At 38.8% G+C, this 23137-nt stretch overlaps 2 protein-coding genes and 1 long non-coding RNA gene across 3 annotated transcripts in view; 1 reads left to right on the top strand and 2 right to left on the bottom strand.

The window, feature by feature from the left end:
• The first annotated feature begins 1069 nt into the window (after window positions 1–1069).
• LOC143264203 (uncharacterized) lies at window positions 1070–9760 on the top strand. Its single transcript, XR_013037748.1, has 3 exons — window positions 1070–4428; window positions 5082–5238; window positions 6159–9760. It is a non-coding gene; the product is annotated as an uncharacterized LOC143264203 (long non-coding RNA).
• Window positions 9761–11062: 1302 nt separating this feature from the next.
• Window positions 11063–14797, bottom strand: LOC143264201 (uncharacterized). The gene is made up of 2 exons (XM_076530214.1): window positions 14468–14797; window positions 11063–14106 (listed from the first exon to the last, which is right to left on the bottom strand). The coding sequence occupies exon 2, from the start codon at window positions 13758–13760 to the stop codon at window positions 11832–11834; it is 1929 nt and encodes a 642-aa protein (XP_076386329.1). The 5' UTR covers window positions 13761–14106; window positions 14468–14797; the 3' UTR covers window positions 11063–11831.
• Window positions 14798–16453: 1656 nt separating this feature from the next.
• LOC100879238 (uncharacterized) overlaps window positions 16454–23137 on the bottom strand; it is an 84471-nt gene continuing 77787 nt past the window's right edge. Inside the window, exon 5 of the transcript XR_013037767.1 lies at window positions 16454–20901. The gene's annotated coding sequence lies outside the window, so the exon portion shown is untranslated. The remainder of the gene's footprint in view (window positions 20902–23137) is intronic.

Here is a 23137-nt window from a genome sequence, read left to right as displayed (position 1 = left end):
TCTTCTTGAAGGACAGACAGTTAACACCGCCTACTAGGTGAATATGCTGGAAAGAAAAAGGGTCGCCAGGACGAGAAAACACATCTCCGGTACCTGGATACTGCATCACGACAACGCGCTTTGCCACAACGCGCTGCGAGTACGTGAGTTTCTGACCCAAAACCAGATGTTGACGCTGCCCCAACCCCCTATAGTCCTGACCTGGCATCGATAGACTTTTTTTTGTTCCCTCGGATCAAGACACCCCTAAAATGAACTCGTTTTTCGTCGATACAAGACATCCAAGCGGCCGTGTCCGACCCCCTAAAAGAGGTTCCGGAAAACGCATTCCAGGATGCGTACCGTTCATGGCAGAGTAGCTGGCAAAAATATGTAGAAGCCCAAGGGCAGTACTTTGAAGAATTTTGAGTATTTGTAAGAATTGGTTCAATAAATTCCTTTAAAAAAAATCATTCGCATTACTTTCGGAACACACCATTGGACTGGTACTTAATCTTGCAGTTTTCTGGAGCTTTTTGAAATCTGCTTATAATAATACGTAATTTATATTTGAAATAAGTTCATTTGAACAATTCTTCAATGTGCAATTAAAACTGCAGGTAATTGTTACGAAACAAATTTTGAAGATTTAAATGAAAGTGATAATTGTATAAAATAATTGCGAGAGAAAAAATAAAGATTTGAACAACTAAATTTGCTCGAAATTAATCATTTCTAAATCTGCTTGGAATCAATAATTATTTTAATAATTGTCACGAGGTTTTAATCTTTAATTGCAAATACTAGTATGGAAATTTCAAATTTACACACTTTAAAACTTAAAGATTGAAAAATTTCATATTCCTTAATTTCTAATCGTTTTTTCTTCATTTTAATTTTCTTCACATGCAGATTTTAAGTCCACAAATTTTCAAATTTAAAAATTGAGGAATTTCGAATTTGTCAATTTAAAAGTTCACGAATTTCAAGCTAGGAATATGAATATGTAGATTCAGTAGTTACAGATTTTCAAATATCCACATTTATCAATTTAGAAATTTACAAATTAAAAGTCTTCCATTTTACATATCCCTAAATTCGCAAATTTCGAAAACTTGTAATTTTCAACGCGCATTTCATTATAAACATATAATTAAAAATGAATTCGTTATTGTATTCGTAATATTTACTTTTGTTGTGCATGTACAGATCTTATGCTTGAATAATATCATTTATATAATTTAATAATACAAACATTAACAAATCATAATAAAATGTGATGTGAACTATTTATAATCGCAGTTCTCCGTTGCTATTCCTCCTGATCAAGACCAAATCCACCGGTTCAAAACTAAAATATACAATATTTAGTGAAAATCATACAATTATAGTGCAAGTGTGTTATTAAAAGTCGAACAAGATAAGTAACATTCATTGTTAATCGGTGAAAAATAATACAATCTTCGAAATATAAATTTTTGCGCTCGTAAATTTATTTCTGTCGACAAATCAAAACATTTTTACAAATTGTTTTTACAATTTATAATCACTGTTTGGTACTGTTACATTTATTTTATGCTTACTATAAATACAACATTGTTCAAAATATTTATTTTTAATTAATATTGTACATGTAACGCGGGTAGATATAATGATTATATTAACTTCAAGTTTTTGAATTCTCATCTTTGAAAATGTTCCGGAACGTCCGAATATCGTTGAGAGTCTCCGTGGAAACCTTAAATGCCGCGCTATCAGCCATAACGAGACGAATTTGCGAATCACAAATATCCTCGCGAACGAGGCATCGCGCATTACCGATCCTTTTCACGCGTAATTGTATTTACTATTCGCGGTTCTTGTTTTCCTGCGTAACTGCGCCTTATGTCGATTAGTATCTGTCGCGCATCCCCGTTTTCGCTGATCGATGCCGACATATCTTTCCGTCTTCCTTGTCTTGTTTCGGCTCTTGGGATACCCACACGCACCCGAGTTTTCTACAATGCGAATTCCGCGTAATTGTGGTAATTCGCCGAGCTACTTTCGTTATTCCGATCCGCCGAAGATAGACAAAATTAAAGGAACATCGTGCCCGTGATATTTTCCTTTTCGTTCCGTTAATTCGTGCGAGTTTCGCAAATTACCGCTGCCGTCGTTACAACACGTGCCCTCACGTGTTACACCATTGTGCTCTCCAGAGACTCTCATCATTTCTCTCGCGACCGGTATTTCGCGCCTCCGCGGTCGGACCTTGATCGCTGCGAATCGTTATTATCGTCGCGTCAAGATTTCCGTCGTGCTCGGAGCTAAAACAGTTCCGCCCAAGATTTCCGTCGCGCTCGCACGCAGCGACCAGATCAAGGGCAAGATTTCCGTTCGTTTCCGTCGTGTTTTCGTCTACTGGTCGTTATGTTAAGTCAAGTGTTCTTTGTCCAGTATCGAGTAGTGCAATAGTCAATAAAGTAATTGTGACTGTTCCAAAAAAAAGGGTGTTAACAGTGTATCGTCGAAATCTGTCCAACATGGAGAAATTTCGTGTTTCAAGGAATATATGAATTCGATTGAGGAAGAGGGTAAATAAAAATTGTTTAGACACAATTGAGCCTGAAAAGTCGTGATCGTTTATTGGCTCTAGCGATTCGAATTAGGGGAAAAAGCCTTGCGGCATAAAAAACCCCTTACAAAAATATGTTTCGTTAATGATTCTACGGTGAAAATGTGTACGAGTATGTGTACGTTGTGTTGGTGGCGTATTGAAGGTGAATCGTTTTGAGGAGAACAAGGTCTCGCTCAATGTCGTTCGATTTGAGGAGAACAGAGTCTCGCTCAGCGTTGTTCGTTTTGAGTGATAATTCACGTTACGTGAGATTATTCACGATGATCGAGTTGAGAATGTAGGACTCACTCGGATCATGTTGATGTGTACGTTTAACCACCCTACCGTGGCCTGTTCGAGGGTGTAGGGCTCGCCCGAACAGTGTACAGTGTGTGTACGTTAACCACCCTACCGTGGCCCGTTCGAGGGTGTAGGACTCGCACGAACAGTATACAGTGTGTGACTTAACCACCCTACCGTGGCCCATTCGAGGAGTGCAGGGTCTCACTCGAATGGCGTCGTGAATGATTTCCGAACCACCCTGCATTGGCTATGCTACGTCGCGTTACGCGGAAACTTCTAAGTCACGATTGACGTCTTCGACTCTCGATCCGAACCGTGTAAGCTTCAACGTTCGACTGTGTTTTTCGTTGTACGAAAGATCGCCTAAATACCCTCGCGTTTCCGAAGGTAACGGTTAGGAAGAACTCTATACTTTCGTTCGTTAAAATTGTTTAAAAAGAGAGGTACAGCTGTTAGCTGATTTATGACACGCACGTGTTTACAGTAAGACTAGTTCGGACAGGATTTGAGAGACAAAAGGGTCCTCGGTGACCCGTATTTCGAGGTATGAACGGTTCACGGCGGTCCGCGCGCCGAACCACTTGAACCCTGTTGTAAATTCCTTAATCGCGACAAAGGCTTCGGTTCGCGGCCGAACAAACAGTTAATTTCCCTCCTCTACTCCCGATTCAAAAAAATCGAATAAAATGCAGTCCATTACCCAACAGAAAATATCCAAATTCTTAAATATCTGAATGTCTAAATTTCTAAATTTCTAAATTTCTAAATTTCTAAATTTCTAAATTTCTAAATTTCTAAATTCCCGAATTCAAGGTTTTGAAATTTATCAATTCCCAAAGATTAATTTCCGAATTTTCAGAATTTCTTCTTTTCCAGATTCTGAAATCTACAAATGTTTAACTTCATATTTCCAAATACTCAAAACGATCAGTATATAATTACCGCGGATTAAGAATGTAACATATCTACAAGATGTATATGTTACTTCTGAAATGTATAAATCTTTTAAAATTTTTAAATCTTTTGTAATGTTTTTTACCATATTTCTTAGATTTACTATTCTGTGTACATTTGCTGAAGTGTTTCGTATATAAAACAATAGTAAACTGTTTGTCGAGCAATGTTCGCCATTACTGGTCCTAGGAAACCAGATATAATTCCAAAAAGTGTAGTAACGACATATAAAGATTAAGAAGACATTCATATATCATCAATTCAAGTCAAATACTAATTACTGCAAGTCTTACTTTGCTATTTATGATTTCTGCAAATGCTACGAATTTTCTAATAAATTGAAAAAAGTGTTATGATCTGCATGGACTTTATACACAGATATGTGTATAGTAACGGATTCTCGCATATTTAAAATTTTGTATTAATCTAGAAATTACTAGATATTACTACATATTACTAAGCAATATAAATAACAATCAGGAGCATCTCAACTAACAGAATTGCAATGTCTAAAACCGAAAGCAGCGACGCTGAAACTGGACTACAAACACCGATGTTCCTTAGAAAAGGATATCGATGCAGCTGTGGAACACCAGGTATATACTTTAATACATTTTATAGGGTGTTTTATTAAATCTCTAACAGTTAATATTTACCAACACATATTTCTAACTTTTCATGTTTGGAAAATTGGTAATTCTTTATTGAGAAACATTCTCAATATTGAAAGAAATTCTCGTATTCAGAAAATCTGATCCCCAATTTTTCAAATTTAGATATTTAGAAATTTGATAATTCGGAAATTCGTTTCTGAACTTACATTCTTAATTTTCAAATTTTTAAGTAAAGTTTCTAAATTTTTAATTTCTAATATCCAGATTTTTTCATTCTAACTTTTCGTATTCAGAATTTTTTAATTTCTAAATTTCTCTACTTTCAACTATCAAAGGACATCAATTTTAAATTTCAATAAGTCATTATCTCTAAATTTCAGAATTCCTCAATTTTCAATTTCTCAAATCACATTTCTCAATTAAAAATTTTGATTATCGGAGAATCTGAAAATATAAAAATATAATTTAAAATTTCTAAATTTCTAAATTCTTCAGAAGTCAAAATCTCTATGTTCCAAAATTCTTAAATTTTCTAAATTTCCACGTTCCTATATTCCTATATTCCTACAACCCTAAATATTTGTGCAATATTGCAATTTAATCTGTCGCATCAAGATTTATCCATCTTTCTGTAGGAACTCCATCATTTATAGCCAGTTCAGTAATATTTGGTCAAATTCCGGAAGAGGTGCTCCGTGTTTGGAATCAATTACCGAAAGCGACACGTCTGGATCCCAGTTTGGCAGTTTTTCAAAGGGAATATGATCGAGTTCACCATAATGAAGAAGAATGGTTTGTATCTCCTTCAAACAACTACATACTTAATACTAGAACTACTGACATTAAAAATGAAATGAAATGAAATTAAAACTGAAGTAGCAAAATGATGAAATAAAAATAAAACGTGAAGAATCTATACGCAATACTGTTATCCATTGTTTATTTTTATAAATGACACATATTTCCATAAAAGAAACTACACAAAATTGTATAATTTGAAAAATGAGACCTGAAGCATTTTTGACCTTCCTGGTAGTTCTAGTGTTAATAAACATAGTTTATCATGTAGGTTAAATTATAGGTGTATTATGTAATTATTCATGTAAGTTGTTAAATTAGATCAAATTGAATATCAATAATTATCCGATCATATTGAATGCAAATGTAACTATCACAATGACCTTGAAATACATTATTCAGGACATCATCCTGACTTTTATCTTACGATCTAACTTACCGACTGTTGATGTTATTTTTGCAAATATTTGCAATTATTTTCAAAAGTAATTTAGTAAATTATTGACAGTAGTAATTATTACATAAAAAGGTACGATTTTTATGGTTCTGATTTTTGTTATATTCCGGATAGATTTTTAAAGATTAGGATGAATTTTCTGTTTCGAAATTGTAGTCTAATGTAGTCAAATTACATTTTTCAGGATCATGACAATGTATTTCAAGATTAATTTAGTCTGTGTTGAAACTATACAGTAATTTGCGTATGTACCGATCTTTGTTTGGAAATATTTGTGTATTTTACATTTGTGCATTTGATTATGATACATATAATATCTGATTTACGGTTTTTTAATCATATTATATACGTTGATTTAATTCGCTAAGTTATTAACTTCTAAGTTTAACTGCTAAGTATTAACTTCTAACTTTTTACAGAATTGCTTCTAATAGTAGTTTTCATTTTTATTGTTTAGAACTGCCGATGGTGTAAAGAAAGACTGCCTAGTTATGGACATGTCTCTTGGAACACAGAGTGCATTACAACCAAGTAACTTAAAAAATTGAATGTTTGAAATTTATTTATTTTTATTATTTTAACCCCAAATCTTTTAAACCCTCTTTCTATGGTTATGGAATACGTTACAGAGTAAAGAAGTTCTATTTATAAATAACTGCTAATTTTTGCCTCAAAGGTAAAACCATATTTACAAATAAACCGCTTATTTTTCCGTTCATTTTTGTTAAAACAGTAAATGAACCGATATTACTTCCAGTTATTAAACAGGTAATATTCACTTCATTCCATAAATTCACTGTATACAATTCTCTTTATATTTCGAAATCAATATCTTGTAAAATGTAGACAGGAAAATACGACGATAAATAATTCAGCCTATTGTTATTTTATCTTCAACTTGTTATCGCGTCGAATATTAATTACAAATATACTGTGATTGACAATAAATGAAATATGAATTTTATTGTACTCGATTCTCCAATTAATTTTTCTGTTAATTTGTCATATCGGAAAGAATCGATTCTTTGTAGCTTCAAACATCTCGGTTAAAATGTTATTATTTATTTATTATTAGAACAAATACTTAATTTCATTGAAAAAAAATACAAATACAAATTCAAATAAATATAAATTGATTTGTTACGTTCCGAACAGGAATCTTTTTCAAAATTTCCTTTGTAGTTTTGACCGACCGGATGTGTATCGATAATGCGTATTGCATTCTGGGAACACCCTGATCGAACGCAGTAACGGTCTTTCAATGTTTATTAGATAGACTATCTTTTGGCGACTAAACTATGATTGTTAATATAACACATTTCCTTCCTTGAAATCAACGTGGTCCCACGGCTAAAATCTTAGATCATTTTATTTCTCCGAACCGCTGAATATAAACGGAAGTCACACTCGTGTGGTCCGATAACGCCAAGCGTTCTGGAATGTTCCTCAAGGGTCCACGACGCAATATAAAATTGTAATAGAAATTGTCTTTGTTGTAAAATTGTAATAGAAAACACTACAATATTATATAAATTGCCCATAGTATTTCATTGTACCGTTATCATAAATACGCACACGTCAATCAGTCGTACAATAATCACAGTACCGAGCGCAATTTGACTTTAATAATTGTAAAGCGAAATAGATAATGTTTCATTCTAAATTTTTATAATGTGTACAGATTAACGTTTTATACTGTATTGGTTATATATGTAAAATTATTCAATAGCTAATTAACAATCCATAGCTCAAGGGTAGAGGAAAGAACTATACAATAGAAAAAGAGAAAGATAAGAGCTGGACAAGGGAAGAACACATGCACCCACCATCACCACCTAATTAACGAATCACGGTCTCTTACGCATTGGCCTCGCAGCCTAATTCGTTAGGCGCATATCAATGCAACATAAACAATTTCGGACTAGGCCCACTCTGGTCTTCTCCGAGGGGTGCAAGTTGCGACACTCTTCGGTGTATAATCGCGAGGTGCGTGTCGAGGGTCCGTGAAGTGGTTTAGAGACGAGTTTGTTCTTGAATTTGTTAAAGTGCAAAATTCAGACAAAGACCCTATCTTCACGTAAAGCTTTCGCGTTAAATAATCACGTTAATTATCACATTAAATTTTCAATTCAATTAATTATTCTATTTTTCTATTTAATTATATTCAATTCTATCCCTTTAATTTTTAAAGTATAATTTTATTTTATAGTTTAATTGAATTTCACAACTGGTCAGTTCAAAATTCTCATTGGTGGAGCGTTTTCATATGTGTGTGTTCTTCCCAGGAACCAGGCGTAGTTGGCATTTCACGTTTTGCAAGAGGTTGATTAATTCTAAATTCATGCAAGTACAGATATTTGGTGAGTTGTTTCCTTTATTCTTCCAGCTATTTTATGAATTTTTCGGCAAGTAAAGCAGTAGTTAATTTGTAACGAGGCATCTTTTGATTCAGTTGATCACCTTCTTTTTTTTTGGTTATGCCTCGTTACGAGGATCCCCCTGAATGGCCGGCCCCACTCCTCCGCCCAAGCGGACCCCCTCGCCGCTGGGGCAAGTATGAGTGAGTGTGTGTGTGTGTTTTTCTTTTCTTTTTCGTGTGTTTTTTTTATTTTCTATTTATTTCGGAAGCCACGCTTTTCTTTCCCCCCCTTTGCTGCCTCCAACCACCACCGGAGCCACCGTTGTCCCTGGTCGCGGATGAACCTCTCCCTGAGTGACGGAGGCGCGGGATGGGCCCACCAAAGAAGACCCCGGCTGTCCGGTCGCGGTGCCGCCCCGTCACCCTCCGCGGGGGCGACCGGCAGCCCACCACCGGGAAACGCCAGGCCTGAGGACGAGCCACCCCCGACTGCCACCTCGAGAGGGCCCCAGGACCTGGCCACCAGACGTCGCAGTGGAATGGCCCATCCTCGACGCCGAAATCCTCGGGGTGGGGCAATACCGCGAACCAGGGAAGAAGAGGATGGAAGAGAGAAGCCAGCGAGCAGCCGCGAGATAACGTGACGTTTCGCAAAAGTCCCGCTAAAGCCCGGTTCTTTTTCTTTCCTGTGTGTTGCGTATCGAGTTTGTTTTTTTGTTGCGTTCTTGAACTTTGTAGTGCGTTCCGTTCTTCTGTTATTGTGTGTGTGCCTGCGTGGAGTGTTTGTCGCCGCCGCCCTAGTGGGGAGTATTTTGGAGTACACCAGCGCAAAAGGGTAGGAGTCATCTCCTTATCCTTCTTCTTGTTATTCATTTGCGCGTGGGCGAGGGCGATAGGACCCCTGGCCCCAGTGACGAGGACCCTAGAGGCCGCGAACGGTTTACTACGACACCGTTCCCTCTAATCGCTTTCTCTTTTGTTCCGCTGTATTTGGTATTTAGGACCAACGTCCCCTTACTGTCCACGACCCCTAAGAGGGCGTGTTCCTTCGCGGACGAATATCTCAGCGTCTTTGTACCTTTCTATTTTCTCTATCTTTGTACTCGCGCGTACCGTGTGCCCCCGCGCCGCGGAAGCCTCCCTCGCAATTGGCGAGCCGACCCCCTTATTCCTCGACCGTTGCTTGTAACGCGTGGGGCCCACGCGAATTCATTTTTCTGTTCTGCTTACGTGGCCTACTTGGAGGCCCGAATAAAAGCATTTTCTATTGGATACGAACTCGCGGGTCTTTTACTAGTTTTCTTTCTGACCCCCTCTGATTCCCGCTCCCGACAGAGCAGCTGGAAGGGCGATTACTACGGACGGGTGCATTAGCACTGGCGCCCCGTTAAATAAATCGGCCGTGGGTGTGAGCATCGGTGCGTGGAGGGCCGTTTTCCCTAACTGCCCCCACTCTAGGGAACTCCCTTCGGGCTTTCCCCCACCGATCCGTCACAAATTATTTAACATTGGGATTTCACTGGATTATAAATTTATTTTGCATTTAAGTAATTGTTTCTCCTTCAAATCTTCGAATTGCGCGTCTCGGATATTTACAATATTTTTGTTCAGTTCATTGTAATTCACATTATATTATATACGCTACCATTCAAACCATTTCATATTTTATTATACAAAATATAATCTTTTGTATCTTTTAATTATTTTGAATTACATTTCTTTAATTGCCTCCGTCATATCCTCTAATCGTTGCGATCTTGTGAAAGGGCCCGTATGGGACTAGCGTATCTCCGGATTCACAAAACATTAAGTCCCGTTAACAATTAATATTGTTAGGGCAAACAAATCTTCGAGGCTTTATACGCGCGCTTCCCGCACGTAACAGATTTTTTCTTAAAAATTGAATTTATTGCCTGATCCAGTTATTAGAATCGTCCTATTTAAAATCTTTCATAATACCATATTGATTTAATATTTCATATGGATATTTAGAATGCAAAAAATGGATTCGAAAGATGAAGATGGACATGATGTTACACAAGAGCCCCATGAAGCTAAACAGAAACCATTTCATCGTTACACGAAGCTGATTTTACTGACTTGTTGTTGGATTATATTTACTGTAAGTTTATTGCATAAATTTTATTGGACCATACTTAAATTAAACTTATTAATATGTACATTTCTAAAATTCAAATGTGTGCATATATTAGGCGTACAAAAGTTTCACTACTTTTTTAATTCTTATGTTGGCAACACAATATCTGTTGAAACTTTAATATTACAAATTTTTATCAAAATAAAAAAAGTTAAAAGATACTGTGTGGTAATTTTATGATATTTTTTAAAAACAGAAAGAATCTTGAGAAGAAATACATTTTCAACTTAATAAAAAGAAGTATAGTGTTAGAAAATTCCCAGTGACCCACCCTAATAAAGCAGGGACGACGGGCACATGGCCGTCCTACGACGACCATCACGGGGTAAAGGCCTGACGCTGTGACGTCCGGGCCGTAAAACAACCCTGGGGCCTCAAGTTTCGCGGGAACTAGGAAACCTCGCGGAACAGGAAGAGGGCATTCTTCTACAGACCTTTGAAAGACATCCTTCTCTCGAGGACACTACTTCGCCCACGGAATCGGCTTATAGAAAATATACATATAGTATTTTTGAAATCGAACTTAGTTAGCGTTTCAATCATTTTCTACCTCGTCTTACAATAGTAAATTTTTCCTCTGGTTAATTAATCATTTCAACTATTTTATAATTTCAGTTAATTCTGACAATTAAAAGCGAAAGAGTTGAATCAATGCACCAGATTTCGAAACTAAAGGGGCTAATGAAAAGTATCCTTTTTTATTTTTAATCAATTATATCAGTATAACTGGAGTGCTCAGGTGGTATACAATATTAATTTTGCAATTAATAAACTTGAGCATGTATTTCAAAGTCAACTTTGATGTATAAAATGTGTGTCAAGCAAATAATAATGTAGACTGAAAAAAGGTTCCAAGTAAGAATTTATTAAACATTGATGTGATACCAGATTAATTTCATTACCTTAATTTATATATTAAAGAGAATATTTTCATTCATTATTTAAATTTGTAATGTTGTGCATTAAAATGAATATCAATCAATTCTTTTCAAAACAACCTGTAATGAAGGTAAATTGGTTTTGGGAAAAAGTTAATCTAATTTTTATAAATCATAATGATGAATTACTGACAGAATAGTACTTATAGTTTGGCATAATAATTGTATCACAACAAATTTAATTTTACGACGGCGAAAAAACGCACAAATGTATTTAATGTATTAAACGCACAATTACTTATAACGAATGTATTACAATCAAGTAGACAAAAAAGTTTGTTCAAGCAATTTGACTGATAGCATGAATGTATCTCTGCGCAATGACAAATACAGTACTGTTCTTGGTCGGTATGTTCTCCCCATTGGCCAAGGCGGTCACCAGGTTATGCTGACGTCTTCTCCACCCGGCCTCACGGCAGATCTGTGCGGTGTGCTGGTCGATGTACGAGGAGACCGCTCCGGTATCCAGGAGCGCAGGCACGGTTATTGCCCCGATTTGTACGTCTAGTATTAGTCGGTCCTTCCGGTCAGTCGGTTTAGCTGGATCTGGTCAGTGCTGGTGGTGGTCGCTGGTTTCCGCTGGCTGGTTCTGGTTGGACGGTTCCTTGGTTATTGGTCGGTTCTGGTGGTGATCGCTGGTCTCTGGTGTTTGGTTCTGGTCGGACGGTTTTTCGGTTACTGGTCGGTTCTGGTTGTGGTCGCCGATTTCTGGTGTCTGGTTCTGGTCGGACGATTTTTTCCAATCGTGTCGATTGACTGTGACGGGCCATGGCGACAGCGGATTTCTCCTGCTGTCCTACCGTTGGGGCAGGCTCCCCCGGCCCTTTTGGCGTTTCCCGGCTTATCGCAGGGGCAGTCGCGGCTCAAGGTGTCTTCTTTTCCGCAACGGGCACAGAAGCGGATGGGATTGTTCCGACATTGCAGTCGGTTGTGTCCCCGTTGGCCGCAACGCCAGCAATGGGTGTCCCGATGGTAGTCGCTGGCGATGTGAGCCCCTGGTGTTTCGGGCTGGCTGCTGCTTCGTGCGGTTAACCCTTTCTTTCTGGTGGTTCTGGCGTTCTTCGTGGCCAGAAGGGCGGTCACTTCGTCGGCTTGGACTATCAAGTCGTCCACGTCCTTGACTCCAGTCCTCCGTATGTAGAGACGCAGGTCTTCGGTCAAGTTACTATAGATGACGTCGAGCTCCTCTTCCTCCGTGTATCCTCCACGTAGGCGCATCAAAGCGGTGATTGCGATGATATATGCGCGGAGGGGCTCGTCCGGTGCTTGACGACGGTTGGCGATATGCAGATCCAGGCGGGTCCTCTCGGCGGCTGGTACGAAGAATCTTCGGAGTCGGTTACGGAGTTCGTCCCAGGAAGTAACCTTGCGGGACACGTTGCGATACCAAAGTTGGGCATCCCCTCGCAGGAGCTCGGGGAATACCCTCAACATTTGGTCGCCGGTTAACTGGTGGGATTCCTGTAATTCCTTTAGCCGCTTCAGGAATTCTTGAGCGTCTCGCCCGTCGAACTGGCAGTTCCACCGTCGCACCATTTCCATGAATCGTATGGGGTCATAGGCCAGTGGAGCGGAGTGGATAGGCGCAGGTGGAGCCGCCTGGTTTGTCGATGAGACGAGTTGTCCCGTTTGAGTCGGGTTTGCTGGAGCTGCCGTAGAAGCAGGCAGCGGGCCTTCCTCTGGACGGGTCGGGGTGGAGGTATTTCCGACCCCTGTCTGGGTGGCCTGGATGTTCTGTGGCCACATCTGGGCAATTTCGGCGTGGAATTCCTCGTAGTCTCTGGTTCGGTCCACTTCTTCTTTGTACCCCGGTTCGTCGGCTGGTCTGTCCAGAAACTCTCCCGGGTGGCTGCGCACATAGGATGCCAGCCGTTGTCTTAGCTGTACCCAAGTACCGCCCGTTGGAAGTTGGAGTTTCTCCAGCTCTCGGAATACCTCCGGTTTTCGTAGCCGGTATACCCAGGCTATGCCAACCATTCTCTTCTCAGGTTCTGGTATCGGTGCTTCCTCACGATGTGGTTCCTTCGGCTGCCTCTGAGTGAAAGCCACTCTCTGGTAAAGGTATCCTGCCCTTATATCCTCCGGCCTGGCGTCGCCAGTTGGCGCTGGCTCCGCGGAACATCCGGGTCGGGTCGGTGGGGGCCAGTTGAACTGCCTCGTTCTTTCTGGCCCTTGGCTGGTATTGGTTTCTTCTGGTCGCTCTGGATCGCTTCGGGGTGGCCATATAAATGACCGCTGGCTGGTGTTGTCCGCTTTTATTCCGCCAGGCGGAAGATTGGCAGGTGGAGTCGCTCCTGGTCGATCTGACAGGCTGGATGGCGGCTGTAAAGTCTCGCCCTGGTGCGGTTCCTGGTCCCTGGTGTCGACGGGTCCAGTCGGTTCGGAGTTGGCGGGAAGATCAGACACTCCTGTGCTCTCTGGCCAAACGAGGTGATGTATTTGGCCGGGCCGCCGGTTCAGGCCATCGTTAGATGGGCTGGTGGCGCTTGGCGACTTCGCTGTCCCTGGCGAGCCGCGTGGGTCCCGGGGAACTGGAGTTCCCGGTCGTCGCCCTTTTGCACCTCGCGGAGTGTCGAATGTCTCCTTCCTGGCTCGATATTCCATCGCTTGATGTCGTTGGGATTGATTCTGCTGGCTCGGTCTTCTCTCTACGGTGGTTTGGTTTCTTCTGTCCTCTTCCTCGTTCTCGCACGCGTACTTAAAACTAATTTCCACCGCCGTCAGTGTCGCGGTCCCCTTCCACAGGTCTCTGTTCGCGCGCCATGTATCGATGTCGCTCTGTGTCTGTCGCGTTGCTAGGCTCCGGGGCCGACGCGAGGGGGCCGATCGCGCATGGAAGGGGACTGATCGGTGGTAAAGAATAACACTGGGTTAACTATAACTACGTTTTATTCTCCGAGTTCGTCGGGGCCAGGCCCGGAGTCGGTTACCCTTCCACGGTCTTTGGCTTCTACAAGACAATTAAACGGTGTTATTATTGTCGTCGTTACAATATTGCGGCGGTGGCGGCGCGGTATCTTACATACTATCGGCTTATACACTATCTTACTCGCTAATGGTGATCCTATCCTTACATGCTAACTTACAGACTACGGTCGACGGAACGTCCGGCGCGGTATTCGCGGGTCGGTCGGGGGAACTTCTCGCGGTGTTCGCGGTTCGGTCGGAGGGAACATCTCGCGGAGTTCGCAGTATGGTCGGTCGAACGTGTTCGCGGGTTTCGCGGTACCTATTCCTACGGTTCGGCGCGATTGAGAGGAGGAGGGAAGGAGAGTAAAGTACACGGGGTAAGTGGCCACTTCTGGCCTTACCTTTCTCTTATTAAGCCCGAGAGTGTTCCTGGAGTTGGCTCTTCCCTCCACGTTCTGGCAGGCGTCACGCTGTAGGCTACCCTCCAACGTGACGACTACCCACGGCTTACCTTCCCCGAGGGCTATCCACGAGGTCGGATAAGTCGGTTGACCGTTGGCGCGGTCAGCCTCGACGCGTGGGCTACCCTCCACGTCAATGCTGGCCTCCAGTCCACCCAGCCCGAGGCTATCATCGGACTAGGAAGACCTTACTGCCTTGGAGAGGACCTCCGAGGAGATCCTTTCGGGGCTAAAGCCCCGGGCCAACTCAATCGATCACGCGATCGATCGCTAACTAAGTAGTATCGGGCCTCGGTGGGTGGTCTCGGTGGGGGGTCCCCACCTCGCGGTGCGCGGCCGACGGTGCGCGGTCGACGGAGCGCGGCTGACGGAGCGCGGCTGACGGAACGGCTCGTGACGTAATCGTCACAGATTGAATGAAATAGAAATGACTTCATTAGGAAATAGAAATTATTTTATACATTTTTTAATGCATTTCGAAGTCGGTGTATTTTTTTTCTGAAAATTATTTTATTTCACGCTTTTTAGTGAAATGGGGAGAATTGTATAGGATACTGTGAGACAGTTCTTCCGGGATTTTTTTTTGTCTGCGTAAATGCCATCAGCATAATTAAGTAAAAGACAACATGGATATTCGTTTTTCAATTTTTTTTGCAACAATAATCCTTTGCAACTAAAAATTGAAAAAATTTTTGGTAATGGTACCAATGGGGAGTCAGACTCTACAAGATGCGAAAGGCTTTGTTCCGATCGGACCACTCACCTAGGAAAGAACTAGGCGAACATGCATAGAAAAAAAAATAAGGGACACTCTTTCAGGGACAAGTACAAACTAATTACAACATGATTGAGGGTTCTTCATCCATTTGTTCTTTGTTAACTTTCTTTGCTAAAATTTACTGCTCATGTGTATCTCTTACGGTTTAGGACTGCGCAAGGGTCAAAGTATCCGTAAAATTTTAGCAGATCCTGCGCAACGAATTTTCTAACAAATCAAATTGATGCATTTTTAGAACGATACGGAGACTGTACCAAGCAATGGGAATAATACACCAACGTCAACGTGAACTTATCTTGCTGTATAAGTCGCGTTTCAGAGCGGTAAAGCTTAGTTAGTGTTTTGGTACAGAGCATTGTAATTGCCCTTTTTTGTCTTTCCCGTGCATAGCACGGGGCGTTCCACTAATATTAATAACAATAGTTTTTCGCTACTATCACGAAAACTAGAGTTTTCCGTCAATTATGCACAAGGAAAAACTCGTTCAGAATCATGCCACTAATAACGTATTAGAAGGACATTAAAATCGTTCGAAGTTGGTTTTAAAAGTTAACAACAATTTTCGCTAATATATCGAAAACAAAAGCTTTCCGTCAATTATGCAAGAGGAAAAAGTTGTCCAGAACCACGCCCCTAACAACATATTCGAAGGATATTAAAATCGTTCGAAGTTGATTTCAAAAGTTAATAACAATTTTTCGCTAATATCTCGAAAACAAAAGCTTTCCGCGAAATTTGTATATGAACAAAATTGTTCAGAATCATGTCCGTGATAAGATATAAAAAAAAAAAAAAAAAAATATACTGATCGAATTGAGTAACCTCCTCCTTTTTCGAAGTCGGTTAAAAAATGTGATGAGCCACTCTGTATAACCATTTACTTTAAACAATTACTACCTCATGGATTTCAACCTGACCTTTTTCATTACTTTACTGTATTGTGTGCATAATACAATAAATAATTGCAGGGAACATTTCAACTCTAGTAAGTTTGAAAAAAGATGTCATCGTACGGTATCTGTCCGTGATCAAAGAAAGGTTTACACGAGCCACTTTTACAACATAGTGTAAAAGAAATATATTTACAGCATGCTGCCATTTTATAAAAAATTGTAGGGGTTAAATTTTTCTAAAACATTAAGCGTATGTATCTTTTAAATATTGATTTATTCTTTGACAATTAAAACTATAATTTTTATCTTAATAGTATTTTTATTAATCGCTAAAGATAATTCTTGCTTACAAAATATACAGATTAACATAATTTTCAAGCGACAAGGTAATAATATTCCGGATAAAATATTTTTAATGTATATTAGCCATTAGCGGTAGCTTTATCACGTTTACGATGGCGAAAGGGAACATCGATAGTTGATATTATAATTTTCTATCTTATTTATCCTCTTATTATTAATAAGTACTGGAATGATTTTTCTTACGATAATTTGTTCTTTTGCTGCATATTTAAAAAAGGAGTGGGAGTTAGATCTCATATATGCGCATACTAAAAACTAAGAATTAAACCATGTAATTAATCAGTATTTCTTGAAAGCGTTCAAAGTAATTGATCACTGTATACATTTTTATCTATACTGTAGGAAATCTACGTTCCTTCTCAAATACTCTGGCAGTGATAAAATAGACTAAACTTTTCGTTTGAAAAGTTTCCATCATCCAGTTGGTTCTTGAGAGCCGCTTTTATAAAATGAGTATAAGCATTCGACTACACTAATAAATAGAAAATTAATGGTCAGATTAATGTACGTATTCTTGAAATTTACTAGATTTGTAATTTATGATTACGTGACAGGGTGTACTAATTGCTGCGTCATGAAAACAATGTTGAATGAATTATAACGATGAAAAATTACGCCATCGTGAACGTTTCATTATTATTCTGTAAATGTTATTGTGATATTTCTAGTTCTAAGCTTATCCATAGAACTTTCTCAATTTCGTGTACTAACCGGCAATGCGTCAGTGCATTCTCGTGCCGTTACAAAATTTTTTTGCATTAAGCCGTTTTTCTTAAATTCCTGTGTAACGTACAAGTGTCTCATTAACTCGTGTCTGATAAACTTTGATTTTCGTGTATAATTTCGATTATGAATTACAAGTAGTATTTAAATAACACCACCAAAATTTTAATCAACATAATATTGTTCATTTAATTTGAAATAATTGACATTAGCAGAGAAACATTTTAGTTAAACAAGAACCATATCAATTTATTGAATTCAGTAGTTACCTTTATCAGACTCGAATTAAAATCCACCCTTCTCTAACTCTAACTGATAGTTCGTCTCAATGATTTCAACGTGACATCTCGATTGGTCATTAAAACGGCTATCTGTTTAACAATAAGAATAGTAACAGTGGTAATCATCTATACAGTCATCGAATGTCCTCAATGACTAACGAAAAGTTATTGTATTCTATTGAATTCAACATATCTTTGTTGTTTATTACTTTTTATCTACAACATACAGGGTGTCATTGCTCTTCACCACCAACTTTTATTAACATATTCTATTCTTTATTAACACAATTATAATTTATTAGTATATTCTGTAAATAAAAATAAAAAATAATTTTCAGGCTCTTGAATACATTGTTAAGAGTCATTTAAAAAAGTATGAAGGTCGACAATTATTTATATGTAGAAATAGAATCATCATTCTGTCCTTCATAATCTTTCAATAAAATATCTGAGAACCTACGTTTAGATTACATTTTTAATCTTTTAAACATTTTGGTAAAATTTTACCAGATGTGCGTTAAAATATTTGACTTGTTTTCACATATGGTATATGTTGATAAAGTTTGCCGATAAGTTCTGGACACCCTGTATGGTCTTTGGTTGTTGCAAAATATTTGGTGTGTACTCATGCGTACCATAGACTTCCTTCATTTATGGGAAAATTTAATGAACGAAACCTTTTACTATCTGCTTCCGATCTTAAAAGTGCTATTTGGAAGAGATCTTCCACATCATAGTAAAGTCGAGTTTGCATTGGTATAGTTACATGTACTGGTTAGCGATCAATTAGTAGATTTGGTTAGTGATGAATTAGTTGATCTAGTTAGTCCACTAACAGAGTTGGAAGAATGTCCAGTTAGAAAATATATTTACATTACCGTTTATGTACGTTCATATTACTCATCTTAGCTAATAGAATCAAAAAGGTAAAATTTATATGCATGTTCATTTGCTGAATTCGATTTACTAACTTCCTGCAGCATCGCGTAGCGAAGAAAGTGAACCAAGAACATCACATTGAGTGGAATAGAATGATAATGACAATTATGTTTTCGTGTAGTTACTTGCACAACATGTACATATTTGGATAACGAAAGTAGTCGTGCAGAAATACCTTTCATACTCCGATATCATCCTTCTGGACTTCTGCCCAATTGCGCGTATTGCTTATGGTACACATTCAATGAGCGATAAATCGATAATTTATCAAGCAACTAAATAGATGTTTATTTTTTCCGCAATTCGATTGTTCACTTTCTTACTAGCATGGGCTAGTAACATTAACTTCTTGCCTTGTGATTGATTTATAAGATACGTCAGTCGAAACTAACTAATCACAGCTACAATATTAAAGTAGAGAAAAGAAGTTAAAATTTTATGTCAATTTTGTATTCAGTTTGACAATGCAAATTATAATTGAAAGCAAATTCAACAAATTATAGTATTAAAAATTCAAGTAAGATTGTTCACAGCTGAAACATGAGTGGCGTGATGTGTGATATTGTAAGACAAGGGTTTAATCACCTTAATCGTCTTCGTTGCGTGCAGTGTTATAGTACACACAACACTGTATATATGGTCAGTTCTTAGCTGAATGAGAGGGATCAAAGAATGTTTCTAACCTAACCTATCTGGCACCTACTTATCTAACGTTCATACATTGTCAAATTCAAGACATATACTGTAACTTGAAAGAAGTCGATTAAGATGGCACAAGGGTAAGAGGAATATCTCCTTCAAAATTTAAAAAGGCTATAATTTATAACTTTGTTCAGCAACACATTATGCAATTGAAGCACTTAGGATGCTGCGTTTTACCTTGTTTAAAAATAAACAGCGTAATTCATCTAGAGGTAGTTATCTAACTATAACCTATAGTTATAATAATATCAAAAGTATATTCTATGCAATTTGAATGGTATCAAATACGTTCTAATTGAACATTTTTGTCACAAATTTATTTTTTCAGAGTTTTCAAGATTATTGATGTTTTTTACATACAAAGAGAGTTAATAAAATTATGCTAATTGTTTTTTAAATATAAATTGTATTCTTTGAAAAAAGAAAGAATGATTGTAAACGCTTCTTTTTTCAGGTGAATTTGGACAACTTTATCTCCAGCTTTCATAATTTTAGATAGATAATTGTTACTGATTCATTCTGTGTATGATTTGTTTCCTTGCATACGTATTTTGATACAAACTGTAATATAGTTTTAATATAAACTAGTCTAATGTAATATAAACTGCAATATACTTTTAATATAAATTGCACCATAATTTAAGATAATGTATAGTATACTTTATATTAAAATACCTTCAAAGATGTTTGACATGATCTTGCAATGATCTCCGACTTATAAAATTAAAATGAGGTACAAAGTTTTTCATAGAAAAAAACTTGTATGCGAAAGAAACAGTGATCTTGAAAATCATAACAAACATATTTTTTACAGCGTATTTATTCTACGATACAATTCAAATTCCATAAAAATACTACTTGTCTTATCACTGCTGAAGGAAATCTGTAGGATCTTTAAATGAATCATCTTGTACAGAGCAGTGGTTTTGAACCGATGTCCGACGAAACATCAATATTTTATGAACTTGTAACTATTGGTTCACGAAATTATCATAAGCAAACAAGTTTTTGAAAGAATTATTGTAGTTACAGTTTTTACGACTATAAAATTGTTTGTAATTACTACCTCCATTTTTTATTTTTATGTAGTTTGTAATTTATAGTAGCTAATCAAAATGTGTTTACGCATTTTTTAATTGAAGGTGAATATTTTTAATAAATATTTTCATTTAATATTGAATCACGGCTTTAGAAAGATTCAGGTCAACTACCGAGCATATTTCTCTATAAACTCATACGATCCTGCCCCAAGTTCCAGGTCCTTGATTCTGAAATACTTCTGCGATAAAATTTGATATATTTTGGCTTTTAAAGAGTTTTATGACCTGCCTATATCATGACGAAGACTGTAATAATGCGGTGTTCATGTTTTATCAGCATTTGATCGAAAAAACAGAATATTTTCCGTGACCACGCTTCTGGTTATTCCACAAGTAATTATCGGGAAAAGAAGTTTCTGTTATTTCGAATATTCAATTGCAATTGTCAACAAGATTGACAAGACACAAATTCTAGAGTAATTATGAGCCTCGGAATAAAAGCTGAGAATAAGAACTGTTCTATTAATATTTCAATATTATGGCAGTAATAATAGTAGTATTTTACTTTCTTAATGATCATGCGTTGTGCAACATTAAACAATGTGTTAAATGTTTTGCAAATAAAAAATTTTGATTACCGACAGATGATATATACCTATGTTGGAAGTAACGGACAAAACAGATGAACTGCGCTATGCGCGTCCGAACACGCATCACGATGCTTTGTCCTACAGTTACAGTTTTACCTTCGTCTACGAAGCACCGCGCATTTTGTAAAGACATTTTTATATTATTAAAGTATTTTCCGTTCACCTCAGCACTGCAGTTTATTTTCCTGAAGCTAATCCTAACAGGTTATGGGCCCAGACACATTCTGGTCGCGTGTGGAAAATTAAACGAACATTTTTCAATACGACGAATTTAATTCGCGATAGTGCAGTGAGTGTGAAAGTTGTGAAAAGTTAAAGTTTTTTGTCAAGATGAGTTCCTCAACTTCAGTGCGCATCGAACCACTCGGAAAAGACAATTACGACACGTGGAAAATTCAAGTGGAAGCTCTACTGATAAAAAACGACAACTGGAAGTACGTTAATGGCAATAAAATACGACCCGACGTAACTCAGGGCGAAGCGGCAACACAATGGGACGAAGCGGACGCAAAGGCAAGATCCGATTTGATATTAGCAATTAGCCCGTCCGAAATTAAACAAATTAAAAATTGCAAGACATCGAACGAGATCTGGAAGAAATTAGAAGGTATTTACCAGTCGAAAGGTCCGGCGCGAAAAGCGACGCTATTGAAGCAGCTTGCTTTGCGAAAAATGGCAGAAGGCGACGACGTGAGATCGCATATGAACTCTTTCTTTGACGCGGTCGACAAATTAGAAGACATGGAGGTTAAAATCAACCCGGATATGCTCGCCGTTCTTCTGCTGTACAGTTTACCCGGTTCGTTCGAAAATTTTCGGGTGGCCATCGAATCCCGAGATGAATATCCGACGCCCGAAGCGCTTAAAATAAAAATTTTAGAAGAGAGCGCTGCGCGAACCGATAAAGCAAAAGAGTCGAGTGATAGCGCGATGTGGGTAAGAAAATCGACCAAGCCGGACAGGTCAAACACAGCGCAATGGAAGCGCCATGATACCGCAACAGAAGAGCCGAATAAAAACGCGAAGGAAAAACTACGTTGTTTCCGCTGTAAAAAGATAGGACATCGAGTTTCGGAATGCCGCGGACTGTTCCGCGGGCAACGGCAGTCAACTGCAGGAATGGCTAAAGAAGATTTTTCCAGTAGCAGTGCACCAGGAGCGAAGGAAGTCGCTTTCCAGGCCGACCAACGCATTCGCGAAAAGGGTACAGAAGGGAAATGGTGTCTCGACAGCGGCTGTTCATCCCATATGAGCGGCGACGCGTCTTCTTTCGTCGAGATGAAAACGTCAACGTGCGATACGTTAAACCTCGCTAGCAGCGCATCAACACAGGTGGAAGGTCAAGGTACAGTGCGATTATCCATAAAAGACTCGAATTCGCGAAAAACTATAGAACTCCGCGACGCGTTGTTCGTTCCCGACCTTCGCATGAACCTTATGTCGGTCGCGAAAATTACCGATAAGGGATGCAGTGTTCTGTTTAGAAAGCATAACGCCACCGTGTTTGCGCCCGACGGGGAAACAGTTTTCACCGCTGACCGACGCGATAATTTATATTATGCACAATCCGCGTTTTTTGTGAGCGATGCAAATTTAAAAACGGTAAATGATATGGAATTGTGGCATCGGCGACTCGGTCACGTTAACGAGGAAAGTTTGCGAAAAATAAATCGCGATAAAAGTATACGCGGCGTTTCCTTCGGAAAAGACGAAAAACTACCTACTTGCGAAATCTGTTTGCGATCAAAAATGACAAGATTACCGTTCCCAAAAAGTTCGAACCGTGCCGTAGGTGTTCTCGAGATAGTTCATACCGATATATGCGGACCGATGAGCGTCGAATCGATCGGCGGCGCGAGGTATTTTATATTGTTCATCGATGATTATACGCGATGGTGCGAAGTCTTTTTCTTGAAACAAAAGAGCGAAGCGTTATCTGTTTTTAAAAAGTTTAAAAATTTCGCTGAAAATCAAACAGGCGCGCGAATAAAGTATTTGCAGTCTGATAATGGTCGCGAGTTTCTCAGTAATGAGTTTAACGAATACCTAAATTCGTGCGGCATTAAAAGACGACTGACCGTAACGCACACGCCTCAACAAAACGGTGTAGCCGAGCGTAAAAATCGAACATTAGTTGAAACGGCGCGATGTTTACTTCTCCAGGCGGGACTGTCGAAGCGATTTTGGGCTGAGGCGATAGCGAACGCGAATTATACGCGTAATAGATTACCGTCTCGCGCT

This window comes from Megachile rotundata, chromosome 3, assembly GCF_050947335.1.
Source record: "Megachile rotundata isolate GNS110a chromosome 3, iyMegRotu1, whole genome shotgun sequence".
NCBI lineage: Eukaryota > Metazoa > Arthropoda > Insecta > Hymenoptera > Megachilidae > Megachile > Megachile rotundata.
Note: the sequence above shows the minus strand (reverse complement) of the source record. Positions and strands in the feature narration are given on the sequence as shown.

Excerpts from the sequence above, each read along its gene's own strand:
- LOC143264201 (XM_076530214.1), bottom strand. The coding sequence starts at position 13,760 with ATGGAATATCGAGCCAGGAAGGAGACATTCGACACTCCGCGAGGTGCA.